This window comes from Dendrobium catenatum, unplaced genomic scaffold (assembly GCF_001605985.2).
Source record: "Dendrobium catenatum unplaced genomic scaffold, ASM160598v2 fragScaff_scaffold_998, whole genome shotgun sequence".
Taxonomy (NCBI): domain Eukaryota; kingdom Viridiplantae; phylum Streptophyta; class Magnoliopsida; order Asparagales; family Orchidaceae; genus Dendrobium; species Dendrobium catenatum.
In genome coordinates, this window is record NW_021319460.1 from 1,499,733 (window position 1) to 1,514,488 (window position 14,756).

General features: G+C 33.7%; 1 protein-coding gene across 1 annotated transcript; it reads right to left on the bottom strand.

The window, feature by feature from the left end:
• Positions 1–7,191: 7,191 nt before the first annotated feature.
• Positions 7,192–10,946, bottom strand: LOC110106684 (hypersensitive-induced response protein-like protein 1). The gene is made up of 5 exons (XM_020836655.2): positions 10,789–10,946; positions 9,144–9,352; positions 8,677–8,797; positions 8,104–8,292; positions 7,192–7,816 (listed from the first exon to the last, which is right to left on the bottom strand). The coding sequence occupies exons 2-5, from the start codon at positions 9,330–9,332 to the stop codon at positions 7,458–7,460; spliced, it is 858 nt and encodes a 285-aa protein (XP_020692314.1). The 5' UTR covers positions 9,333–9,352; positions 10,789–10,946; the 3' UTR covers positions 7,192–7,457.
• Between the last annotated feature and the right edge of the window lie 3,810 nt (positions 10,947–14,756).

Below are 14,756 nucleotides of genomic sequence, written 5' to 3' on the forward strand. Positions count from 1 at the left end.
AATAACTATGATATTTTCTTTAAAAAATGAAATAGAATAACATTTTATTTTAAAATAATAATATATATATTATGCCAAAAATTTTATAAATATATTTTACAAAAAATAAGTAAGGCTTTGGTTATAGTCATGTGCTGAGTATTTAAACTTTAAGAATTTGACTCAGTTCGAGACTTATAAAGAAAAATAAAAGCTTTTAAATTAAATAAGAAATAGGGTATGATTTTTATATTAATATGCTCTTTTTAAATTAATCAAAATTATTAAAATTTTGTTTATGTTTTTTTTCTGGAAAAAAAAGTTTATTAACTTTTAATTTAATCATTTATAAGTATTTTTATTAGAAACAAATTTTATATCTAAGACACAAAATTGTTCATATTTATTATTAAATTAAAAAATATATATTTAATAATGACTATAGTAAGTCAAAACAATGATTTAAACTTTATAAATAATTATTTATATTTTGAAATTAATAATTATGTATTTATTTTTGTGGATTTTTAAAGAGATGAAATATTAATAATTATAGTAAAGTCCATTAGCATAGAGGAAAAAAAAAATGTTATAGGATATACCAAAAAAATTTATGTGGAAATCTGAAAAGGCAAAAATAATAGTACTTGCCTTAAATTCAATGATCCCACTAATACAATGCATAAGTTTATGAATAATAAATTTCTCATAATTAAGGAAGTCATATATACATTGAATAGACATGAGCTATAGATGATGGATTTCATTGTGAATGTTGGAGGAACCATTAGACATATGTCATTTTTAGTGATCAATTTAATATGTTGTGATTGATTATTATTTAGGGCGAGACAATTAGAGATCAAGAGCTTCATATAAATCATAGCGATGATGGATTCCACTGTGAAAGATGGACGAACCTTAAAACATTGGAGTTCTCTTCAAATAATCATTTTAATATATGTTAAGTCAATCTTCTTTTAAAAGTGGAGATTAGAGACCAATAAAGCAAAAATAAATCTTAGTGTTGATGTCAAAATTCGAAGTGGTATCGACGACGTGCATCAATCTTTTAATGATGTTGTGTTAATGCTATTAGCAACAACAAACAAGCTCAATGAGCATCGATGAGTAATAAGGACAATGAGCATCGATGTTTGTGGCGATAGCAACTCTTATATGTTAGATGTGAATCAATGAGTTGGTTACTATTTTATTTTTTAATGTGGGTACTATAGGTTTGAAGAAATGAACATTAGGGTTTGTGTTAACAATGTACATTGAACCCATAGAGATGGAATGCATTAACATTGTTGGCAATAACAAACAACGAAATTGACTGAGGTGGTAGTTTTAGATGGAGCTCTAATAATATAGTTAGGAGAATGTGGTCAAGAAATTATAATTGGCAACATTAGTTAGAAGATCATAGTTGACCAATAGTAATAGAGATTGTAGTCAAATGACAATGGTTAGGAGACCATAGTCTGCATGATTTCGTCAAGCAACCTAGTAGGCAATGGTATTTGGGAAAATGTAGTCGGGTGATGCTGATCAAAAGAGTATAGTTGAGCAAATATGGATGGATAATGGTGTTCATGTCACGAAAGTCAAGCTACAACGGTTATGACAAATAACAGCACGTAATGAACAGCCAGTGATGCAACCAAATGATAATAATCAAGGCTTTTAAATCGGACCGTAAGAAGGAAGGGTTAGTGGTTTGAGGTTCGACGGGGTCAAACCGAATGATGTAATAAATATAAAAATTATATAATAATATTGATATTAACCTTAAACTTAAACAAATTCATCCTATCATACAAACAATACTAATTAAAAAAAGTTGAAGGTTATTTATAAATATATTTATTCATATTTAAAATAAGATTAGTTCACATATATATATTTTTAAAATTTATTATAAATATTATGATTTATTTTATAGTTTAGATATATTTTATACTATGAAAATTAAAAATTTCCACTATAAAATTATACATCTATATTTCAGTTATATTATTAAATATTAAAAATAAGAGATAACATTGAAAAAAATATAATATAATTAATAAAATGAAAACAATAATACATAAAAATTAATATTATTTGCATTATTAAATTTTAATTATATATGTGTAGTGAACTGAGAAGTGAGAACTTTCATTAGGTTTTATTCCCACATCACCTAGATAATATATGTTAGTATTATTTTTGTCTATATAAGCTTTTTGGCTCCTTTTTTTTTCCAAAAGGCACAAGATATGATGGGTCATGCATGTGCCATGTTATAGAGCATTTTTTATGCTTGTTTAATTAAAATATATAAATTTTAAATATACTTTTTAAGTCAAATATTTAATAATAAATGTATATATATATTTATTTAATAAATATTAGCCAAACCGATTTTGAAAACGACACCGGTTCGTCGGTTCAATCGGTTTTGCTAAAGCGGTTTTACAAAATTTGACCGACCGGACGTCCGGTTCACGATTTCACGCAAGTGTATAAACATGTTTAGTATTTATTGGCTTATTTCCATAAATTTTGGATTTTCAAATTCAAAGTTATGCAAGGATTTATATTAATTTCAATAAAACTAAAGAGTTTACTTATGTATACAATTACCTTATGCTTTTAATAAGTTTCATATTCTCTCTATAATCTTGCCCTTTGCTTTCTCATGTAGCTCATGAACTATTTCATGAGGGAAGGAGAGAAATAAAGGAGAGGAGAGAGAGCTTAGAACATGTCTTAGAGTTAATTTGCCTATTATGCTAGGTTGAAAAATTTATCTAGATTAAGCTAGTGTCATTTATCCACTTATATTTCAATTTATTGTAACCATGTAATTTGGACTTTTTTTAAAATTTCTTTCAAACAGTGGCTTGATAACTAGCTCAAGAAGATCAATGTAGTATGGTGGGTTTATTGGTAATTATTTTAGTCGCATAAACTGATTTTATCTTGTCCACCAAAATCAAATTAATGAATATATATAATTTCATTTATCAAAAATAATTGAAGTAATTTAAGTTATATAAAAATTTTATTTTTTTGGTAACCTTACACTTTTGTGCATTAAAAGAACATAGACGATAAGCATTTACAAAGATTCATTTAATTGAAGCTAAAACAATTAATTTTTCTCTCTCATCTATTCTTTTCATCATTTCCATCATTTTAATTTTTAATTTGGCGAATTTTTCATGATATATTTAAAATGATTTATTTAAGGTATTTTCATGTAGATTAAATTAATTCCCTGGGTTCAAAATTTAGAAAATTTGTAAATTTCCTAAAATCACATCAACACCTAAATCATGCTTGGGCTAGTAATATGAATGATCGTTTTCATGTTCTCTAGCTCTAATGTGTTATTTCATCATATGTTGTCTAATCTTATAAATTTTATATTGTATATTTATATTAAGAATTAAATGATATTTCAAATATTTCAACATATTCTGCTCATCTCTCTCTCTTCTCTTCTCTCTTAGAAAAAATCCCAAGTAAAGTTCCTTTGCAAATTCCTCCAAAGCTCTTAGGATAATTGTTAGAAAGACTCTTCTTTGCATCTTTTCATATCTCTTGGGTCAAACCTGTTGACTTGGTCAACCAGGTTGACCCAGGGTCTGGGTTTGGGCTCAACAGATTTGAAATGACATTTGGAATTTGTTGGAGGTGGTTGCATCCCATTTGGAGCTCATTTGGCTTGAAATCCCCATTTGAGTCCCATAGGGGTATTTTGGTCAATTTTGACCTATTGGTCAACTATGGTCAAAATGGGTCTGAAAAATGCAGTTTACTGCTCAATGGGTTAAATTCAAAGGTCTGGAAGTGATTGGAGGCTTGGATAAGGATTCCAAGGTCAAAATCTCAAAAGGGGTTAGGTTCAGTGGCATGGGCTGTAAATATTTGAAGGTTTTACAGCCTTTGGATTTTAATTCAGATTTTGAGGTTAGAGACCTCAGAATGGGCTCAAAATTGGAGGGCAGCCTCTAGAGACATGTCTTATCACTTTGCAAGTGATAGATCCTGGATCAGAGATCATTTGACTGGGTTTTAAAATGTTTGAAAAATCTCTGAAAAGGGTCTTTAGGACAAGGCCTCTGGAGTTTGAATTTGAGTCTGGGTTTCTGGATTTGGATTTGATTTGAAGTTTGAATTAATTTGGATTTGAATTGGATGGAGTTTAGATTGATTTGAGGTTTGAGTTAATCAAGGGTATGGATTGATTTGAAGTCAAGGTGGATCAAAAGGATGGATTGATTTGAGATCAAGGTGGGTCAAAGGGATGGATTGATTTGAGTATGGATTGATCCTAGGATCTAGAAAGAACCCTAAGGTCTAGGTTTTAAGGGAATCCTAGGCTCTAGAATAGGCTCTAAGGTCTAGTTCTAGGAAAGATCCTAAGGTCTAGAGTGGATCCTAGGGTCTAGGATTGGATCTGGATTCTGGAAGGGTCTTAGTGACCTCACACAAAAATGAGGTCAACACCTGTACCGATCGTCCCGGACGATCCAACTTCGTCCTGGACGAACCTGGAGCAAAACTGATATTACACATCGTACATCATGAATAGGATAAAAAAATTCAATTTAAACTCTCTCCCCCTATGTGTATGCACATTTACCCAATTACAGTCACATTATCTCAGACTCTCAGACTCAATAAAATAAAAATTACTGACTTCATTACATGAAATCCTATTATACTCTATCTTGAAGTCTTCAGTAGTTTGGAGTATGATTTTCCTAAAATATTAGTACACACAAAACAAATAAAAATATATCTAATGTATGTTAGGAGAAACGGTAATCATAATAATAATATTTTTTTATTATAAAAAAATCACATTACATAAAACTCAATTTTGGATTCTAAGTTGCAACAAAGTAAGATCTGTCCTTTTTATTCTTGAGTAAGCAATATTAATTTTTATAATTGGTTGATGCAAAAGTTCTTTATTGGTTATTCATGAAAATGCTTTCTATTATATAAAGGGGCCCACTTAAAGGGATTGACAACCACAACTCACATAAGCCTACTATGTAGCTCACCCTACATTGGCCAATTTTTGGCCCCTTTTCAAATAGCTTTGCCCATCAAAAATACAAATTTGCTTGCCTTAACTATAAGAAGCCCTTACCTCAAACACTACCATTCAACCACAACCATCTAGCCTTAAGGTCTTTAATTCCTATAACATCATTTGTCTCCTTCCTTGAGATAGTCTGAGATCTTCAATATAAGTCATCAGTCATGCCCAATCATTCTTCTAGGCTCACTCACAGACTCACCCAGATTCTACTCGTTGCCACTAAGGTTGCTATAGGGGGGCTCGTCGGTTGAATCCACCCTCCTCTAGCCTATTGGAAGACGACATGTGTGAGACTAGTGTGTAAAGTTGTACGTGTATTCTATGTAGTTTGTATTTTCTTTTAATTTCTCTATGCATAACTTTTTTTTGTAGTCCTTAGAATCACATAAACAGAGGGTGATGAGAAACACTTGGGAGACCTTTTTTATTGGATTTGAATCTCAAATGCCGGAACTCTAACCCTGAACCTTAGATGATATATTCATCTCTAATAGTAAGTATTCTATTGGTAAGAGATTTTTAGTCTTTTTTCCTCTGCACTTTTTACACTCATGCTAGATTTGATATTTTATCATGCTTTAATCTTAAAATTAGATATTGGAGGACCAGATGATTATTATACAAGATAGGAGCATAGAGATTCTTCATTATTCGTTGGTGATGCTTTTCACCACTTAAGGACTTATATTTTAACTTTAAAATAATTTGTAATAATTGAGCCATTAAATTCAGGCTTCGTTTGGGACGGTTTTTTTATTGCTTCCTAAAGCAACTTTTTAGTATAAAAATTTTAATTTTGTACTAAGAAGTTGCTTTAGGAAGCAGAAAGAAAACCGTCCCAAATTAAGCCTCAATATGAATACACTAATCTTCATTTTTTGAAGGAACATTTTTTAAAGTTAGAAAGTATTGATGCAGTACAACTTAGCTGTCATTCTATCAAAAAGTGTCTATTTTATTATATTTTTACTTACTTTAATTACAACTAAAATTTCTATTTGATCAATAGTTTTATTGCTTCCAAAAAAATATATACTAAAAAATATTTTATGCAACTTCAAGAAATTACTTTTTATTTGAACGGGGTATCTACCCGCTGTCACCTCCGAAAGGGCGCTCGGCGGCGTGACTAATCATCGGCTGACCTAGAAGAGACATCCACCCCAAAAACCTCCTAACTCGCACTTGATTGAACCACACTTAAGAGGCGATGCTGCTCAAGAGAAATCAAGCACGAATTGGGAGGCCCCCAACAGTACTCGTCCATCAACTAAGCTAAACATCGGTGGGTGATTACTTTTTCTTCTTCAACAGCTTTACAAAATCATAAAAAAACTATCATAAATTAAACCTGATACGTCATGCTCAAGAGAAATCAAGCACGAATTGGGAGGCCCCCAACAGTACTCGTCCATCAACTAAGCTAAACATCGGTGGGTGATTACTTTTTCTTCTTCAACAGCTTTACAAAATCATAAGAAATCAGGACGCAACAAAACCTAAATTTTAATTTGAATGGTTTTGATATGATTAGAAATGATATTTCTCTATTAGATTTAAATGAGAATTTGACTTTTAACTGGGCATAGCGGTGAAAAAGGATTCATGTAGCCGACCTCACGTAGTGGGACAAAGGCTTGATATTGCTGTTGTATTGATACGATTAAATTCCTCTAATCAAAATACATCATTTTGACAATAAATTTAAAGTGCATGATACCGTTATATAATATATGATTAACTAAAAGCCAATAACTAACCAAACAATACAAAATTTTATTTATCCGTGATCTTTGAGGAATGTGTGTTGCCAAATACCCTTTTAGGATAGTTAAGCTTCACAAGTCCTGTATCTTCCTAACATAATAGATATAACCCTATTAACCCAAGCCATCATCAATTTCGATCTAATCATGTGTAACTAAGGCTCTTTTTGAAATAGCTTTCTTACTATTTTTTAAAATTTTTGTACTAAAAAATTGCTTTAAGAAACAGTAAGAAAGTTATCCCAAACAAAACCTAAGACAAGTTTCATCCACTATCATAGCAGCCGGATATCAGTAAGTACTTAACATACCAAAGAATATATATGAAAGCAATTTGAATAAAATCATACAAATTCATTCATTAAGGTTTGCATTACTTAAGCATTTCCAGTACAGCAATCATAGCAAATCATATACTGATATTGGTCACAATGTTGGATGAACCACATTAGATAAACTGTAATAACCAAAAGCTTAAATGAGGACGCACAAATCATTCTGATTTTGAGTTAAAGCACCAGACTCCAATAATTACAACGCAAAAACAAAAAGTGTTTTCCAATTCACAAAACTATATTTTTCAGACAGTAAAGATACCAGAATATTTACTGGACCTGATTGGTTTGGAGCAGTCCATCTCGGATCTGGCTGGCAATATCTCGAACAGCTCCAGGGCCATGAGGGATGAACACTGCAGAGCTCTTGGAGGCAGCTCCAATCTCCTTCATGGTGTCGAAGTACTGTGTGACAAGAACCATGTCCATCACATCCTTCGCAGTTGTTCCAGGTACATTGATGGAAAATCCCAAAACACTATCCCTCAATCCATCAACAATTGCTTGCCGCTGCCGAGCAATTCCAAGACCCGACAGATACTTGGCCTCTGCCTCGCCCTCAGCTCGCTTGATCTGGATGATTTTCTCTGCTTCAGCCTTCTCATTTGCAGCCAACCTGAGCCTGGCAGCTGATAATAAAAGAAAGATTTTTTTCAAAATTATTTTTAGTTACATCTAACAAAAGGAAGATAACTAGACGGGCTTTCTTACTGCTTCTTAAAATAGTTTTTTAGTATAAAATTTTAATTTTTTATTAGAAAGCAGCTTTAAGAAGTAGTAAAAAGCCGTCCCAAACAGAACCTAAGTCGGTATAGAATAGGTAAAGTAGAACTTGGCTTCAGTCAAAGAAGAGTCTGGAAGCTAACATAGGCAGAATCAGCTTTAATTGAGAAGGTAGGGAAGCAGTAAAAATTACCAGCATTGATTTCATTCATTGCTCGCTTGACATGCTCATCTGGTTCAATATCAACAATAAGTGTCTGTACTATTTCATAGCCATAAGCAGACATGGCCTTCTCAAGTTCATCTTCCACAGCTTTTGCAATTTCATTCTTCTGCTCAAAAGCATCATCCAAGTTGAGTTTTGGAACACTTGCTCTGATTACTGTAGGACGACAAAATAAGTTCAAATAATAATATAAGAAAAGCAGTAAAAATAGATTCAACAGGAATCTTGTAAAACTGTAATTATTGATGCAATTTAAAAACCTTATTCAACAAGTTGTGCTTCATAGCATGATTACATGTTAACTTGGTTTAGCTTGAGAAAGAAATCATACTGAAAATGACAAAAGAATTGAATTGTAGCCTGTTTCACTACATTCTATTGGAGAACACTAGGGAGGCTTTGTTTAGCATTCCACCAGTTCTTTCAAATCAAACAGACTATAAGTAAGTAATTAAAAAGTTCAAGTTCTTTTAAGCAAATCAATTTCAATGTTGCAACATCATTGTGAAAAGACATCTTTCTAGAGGTTAATAAAGTTACCATCAAACACATAAGCCTGGATTTGACTTCTTGTGTTGCTAAGCTTGTAGAACGCATCACTTGCTTTACCAGCAAGTGCACGATATTGCACAGATGCAACAACATTGACAAACACATTATCCTGCAATAAACAAAGATGATTAGTATATATTTTAGATCAAATATAACACCAAACAAAAAAATATGTATATAGGCAATCATTAAAGAGCCGAAGACGTCTATTTTGATCTTTTGAGTTTGCATTTGAGGTCTCAATCTCAACTAGAAACTTGCAAACTTTCTAAATCTGGCAGTATAAAAACACATTGCATACATTACATTATGGAGTTAGAATGCATTCTTATTTCTTATACAGTAAACTTGAACATTTTTTAAGGATTCCTTCAAGACATCTTCGGCGTCAAAATATCTTGACATAGTTTTTTTTTCCCTAATTATAGCCAAATGGAAGTTGAAAAGGCAATTACCTTAGTTTTTGTTTCACACTTCACATCTAATTGTTGTAATCGTAGGGTGAGATAGCCAGCTATGCGACTGCCAATGAACCACGGGACGCAATGGCAACCAGGATCAAGAACATCATCAAACTTTCCAAATCGCTCTCTAATAGCAACATTAGACTGGTCCACTTGTACACAGCACAACAGCTGCCCCATGGCTTAGAATTGAGCTTTATCTGACATGTTAATTGGTAAAAGATGAGACAACTTATTACATGTAATATGCAGATATTTGCACTTTTATTTTTGTATTTCTTATGTCACAAAAATGTAAAAGCTTGATGTTGACTTCTATATTTATATATATGTAAAAACACAAAATATAAAGTCAACATCAAGCCATTACATAATTCTATCATAAGAAACAAAAAAATAGAAGTAAACGTACAAATATCTCTTAGCAGGTTCCCAAAGGGAGGAGAAACTTCACAAGAGTTACTATCAAACAAGCTGTCAACTGACGTATACCAATAATTTTTAAATAAATATTTGCATAAGCAGGAAATCCCAAATCAAAATTTTTTTTTTTTTTTCAGAAAAGGAGAATGAGAAAGGATAAAAAACAATAGTTTTTTTTTTTTAGACATTTAGGCCAATTAAGGTAGACTCACACACACATCGCATACACAAGACTTGAATCCAAAACCTCTTAGTTGATAGCCTAAGCTCCCAACAAACAGACCAAGATGAGCTGTGTAAAAAAAAGTTTTCACTTGAATGTCTATGAAAGTCTGTCTCTTCTCTCCAGAAGTTCAGAGATATGAATTCCACGGCTGTGCTCGCATGGTAAGAATTTGTTAGCATGAAAATGAAAAATAGAGCTGCAAAAGTTTAGTCAATAGTTGGAGATTCATAACCACCCACAAGTTTTTGAGATTTCACCTATTTTCCTTCACATCTCTCCAACTATTGACTAATTTGAGCAATCAAATCCTATAGTCTGAAATCATTGCAAATAACATTCAGGATCCAAATTACGTAAACAAAGAAGGTTGTTTCCGTTCAAACCAAATGGAGTGAGTTGAAGCCCAATATATATCCTTCATGAAGCTTCACTTTTCATCCTCTTCATCAAGGCATAGTTTTCGAATGAGAGAAAACAAAGAAGAAGCCCCATCAAAGACTTGATTGGCAACCGAGATAAGCTGAATAAAGCATATTGAGGTGGTGGCTTCTTCTTCTGTTAAATAATTCAGCTCCGGATGTCATTGCAAAGATTTCAAATTACATAAATTAGATTCCTCAAACTGAAATTTCAGGATTTGATTCCTCCAACTGAAATTTCAGGAATACAAGTTAAATTAGAGTTCCTAGAAATTCTAGGTTAGAGATGTCACAACCGCCATCTTTGCGCCCGCGCACAAACCCCATGCCCTCAGAAAAAGCAGAAAACTTGTGCAGATAGAAGCAAATCGCAAGGAAAAGTTGCACCTAATCCTAAAATTTCTATCTTTCTCTGATCTGACAGACTCACAAAACCTAAAGAAAAAAAAAATCTTCTAAACTTGAGCTAAATTAGAATAAATAAAAAAAAATCTCCCACTCAGATCCAAAAAATTAATACTCCATAACTGTAAAATATAGAGGAGATTTTGAAAGAGGATAAACTTACATTAGATCTTCGATGAACTCAGAGCCTGCAAGAAAACACCCGAAGATCGAAATTTAAAGGAAAAAGAAGCTGTAGGAGTCCTCAAATAGATTAATTATTCACGCGATATCTCTGATATGACGACTACATTCTATTTCCAGCCTCCGCTCTCTCTAAAAATTAAATAATTATATAAATTTAATGATTAATACATTTTATAAGTGTATTATTTGACATTCATAAATTTAATTAGGGTAGAAAACATTATTAAGAACACCTAATAATTGCTTATATTATCTAATTATTTATGTAATAATTTAATTATACTAAAATATAATATTTAAAATATAAAAATAAATAACACATATAATAAAAATAACCGCGTATTAATAAATAAGGCGCTCATTTGACGCATTATTTGTCTAATAAAAGTGTTGGACCACTGAACGAGCGACTTCTCCGCGCTCTGTTTTTTTTTGGGTAACTTCTCTGCAATTAGTGCTATTATATATTTATGACTTTGTTTGCCATTTTAAATTGCTTGAAAAGCATTAAATGTTATAGGTATTGTATGAAGGTAGACTTAAAAAAAAAATTAATTTGAAAGTTTTAAAAATAATTTTATTTTATTATATTTAAATGAGAGTTTGATTCTTCATTAGACAATGAAAAAAAAAAAATCATATAATTAGAGGTGTCAATTAATGGAACTTTTATTTGGTTCGGTTGACCGGATGCAGAGGAACATCCAAAAAAACTCGGTACACCTTGGTATAGGCGGTATTTTGCCTACGTCTGAATGTTCCTCTGCATCCGGTCGGAGGACGTAATAATGGCTCCAATTAATGACACAATTTGAATCCAATTTAGAAAATTCAAATTTGGGTTAGCCAATTTAACAAACGGATTATATTCGGATCCTAATTATAGAACTTGTTTTTAAAAATCGGGTTGTGTTCCGGTCAACTTGCTAACCTGGAATCTACCCGAATTCCCCCATCTCACAACACACGTCCACATCAGCGTCCCCATCCCAATCCTGCTTCCACATCCCTGCCTCAGTCTCGTTAGTCGTTATGCTCTCCCATCTTACACTCTACCTCACCGTTCACATAGTCGTGCTCGCCCTTGTGTACTCAATCAAGTCAATGGGTCTATCGTATTGGGTCGGATTGTACCCATGTCAGAATTAATTGGGTCAGATTCATGTCCAAGTTGATGACCCGTTTATCAAATTGAGTCGGTTTTGAATTCGGTGAGCTGAAACGAATTAATTCAAGATAGGACCCGAACACCATCCAAAAATTTATTTTTACACCCTTCCATGAAATAAATATATTTACAAAAAAGGACAAAAGCAGATAAGAATGAGAATGACTTTCAGGCAATTTCAAAGTGGAAACTGAAAGACACTTTAAAACATGCAATTAATTTTGACGATAACTTCGAAGTCACGATAATATATTCATATATTATATTGAAAGAGAATAACTTTCGACCAATAATTACGACTGGGCCATAATTTTTATTATTATTATTTTTAGCAAGGCCTTATCCTACCAATTACCATCCTCTTTAGTCTTCTGAAAGCTAAAGGAAACCTTCTCGTGGATAACGATTAGGTTAAATTCTAGAATCATGAGAAGAGGGAATCGTTGGGTGATTTAATTCATGTTTTCATATTATGCACAAATTCTACTTTGTTAGACTAACTCAGGCTTCACTTAGAATAGTTTTATTACCCCTTTCTAACGCAACTTTTTAATTAAAAAAAAAAATTCTTGAAATCGGTAAAAAATAGTGGTTCAAAGTTGTTCTGAATGAAGCCTCATAAAGACATTTTAGTCTCTAAACAAGGTTGGCTAGACTAAGTAAGAACTTAACTCAACTCGATTTGACTCATTTATGCTTATAGTCTTGTGGCATCATCACCCATTGACGTGAACGACCTTTCGAGTTTGTAATAATGGTTGCCACTAGGTAGGAATCATTTCTCACAGACGAAATCAAACTGTTGCACTTGGAGCATTCACGACGTTAAAGAGATATAGTGTTTAGCGTCCAAATTTTATATGAAGATTTAACATACAGGCAAATAAGGGAGAGGGGTGCAAGAGTCATAAGAAATACAAAAATTTTTACTTAAAAACTTTGAAAAAAGGGAAAAACCCATAGGACATGACCCTATTAAAATTATTTCACTAGTATTTATTGTTGATTATAAATGAGACTCTTTCTTGGGGGAATGTCTTGGCTTGATTTAGAGAACATACATCATATAAAACCCTTTGCATGATGAGAGTTAAAAGAATCTAATAATATGAGAGATATTCTCAAGAAAGTGTTGGTCTTTGGTGTGTAGAATCGTAGTTGAACGATAATGGTTGGAGGGGCTATAGTTAATGGGTGACGGACGTTGGAGGGATCATAGTCGTTGTGTGAAAGAGATCGGAGGGATCGTAGTCAATGGGCAACGGTGGTCAAATGAGCCATAGTTTGTGGGTGACTGTGGTTGGAGGGACCATATTAGGCGGGCGACAAAGGTCGGAGTGACCGTAGTCGGTGGGCGACGAAGCTCAAAGGGACCATAATTCATGGGTGACAGATGTTTGAGGGATTTCAATTAGTGAGAAACAGAGGTCGAAAAGACCGTAGTCGGTGGGCGATATAGAACGGAGGGACCATAGTTGGCATACGAAGGAGTTCAGACGAACCGTGTTCAATGAGTAACGGAGGTTTGAGGGATCATAGCCGGTATGCGATAGAGGTCGAAGGGACTATACTTTGTAGGTTACCATGGTCGGAGGGAATGTAGTCGATGAGTAATAGTGGTTTGAGGGAGCATAATAAGCGGGCGATGGTGGTTGGAGGAACAATATATCCTAGGCAACATATGTCAAAGGGGTAGTAGTTGGTGGGAAACGAAGGTCTAAGGGAACGTAGTTATCGGCGGGCAAAAATGGTCGGTGGGAACATAGTTGATGGGCGTTGGAGGTCGGATAGATTGTAGTCGGAGGGTGATGGAGGTTAGAGTGACCGTAGTTGGCAGGCTATGGTGTTCGAAGGGATTGTAGTATGTAATCGATGGGAGATAGATGGATTGTAGTTGACTGACAATGGGCGACGGAGGGACCAAAGTTAGTAGATGATGGGAGATGGAGATCCTAGGTACTATAGTCGGTGAGCGATGATGGTCAGAGTGGTGTGTTGATGGTAGCCGGGCTGAGATATGGCGGTGATCAGCAAATGGACTATGGACCGACGATGGTCATGGGCCAGATAATGGTTTGGTGGTGGTTAGCGATCGATGGATGGGAGGAGGTCTGATGGTGGTTGGCAACCAGTTGGAGGTCTGGCTGCGGTTGGTAGACAGGCGGTGCTTCGGTGACGGTCAACGTACAAACGGTGGTCAATGATGGTCTTCAGACTGGAGTTAGTTTAGCAACGACCATCAATCTAGCAGTGGTTTGGCAACGGTGGATGAAAACTCATCGTTAGTGATGCTTGGGTGGAAATTTAGGATCCTTGAAGCCTTAGAGCTATCTTCATCTCCAACCAAAAAGGTCAAGCCCCCGTTCATATGGGAAGGTCGGATCTATTTATAGATTTTTTTTAGCGTGGTATGCTGCATAAATATGGAGAAGATCTGGAATAAATTCGCAGTGCTCGGCCAGACAACTCATATTAGTTCTCTCAATTATAGAGCATTAGTCAAGCATTTAAGTGCCTTAAATATGTTAGAATTAAGCAGTCTTCAGCTTGTTGTATTATTCTCGTCGAGACGCTCTATTCAACTATAAGCATAATATATTTCGATAACATATGGTCATCCAATTAATGTTGTGAAGCTTCCAAATATGTTTTGGTCCCTTGATTTGAACTCATTTGAGCTTAAATTGAACTAATTTTTGTGTCATTGGGTTTGTCTTCTTGAGACGTTTGATTTGACTATAACTTTACTGAAATTGGAGTACATGGTCCCAAATTTA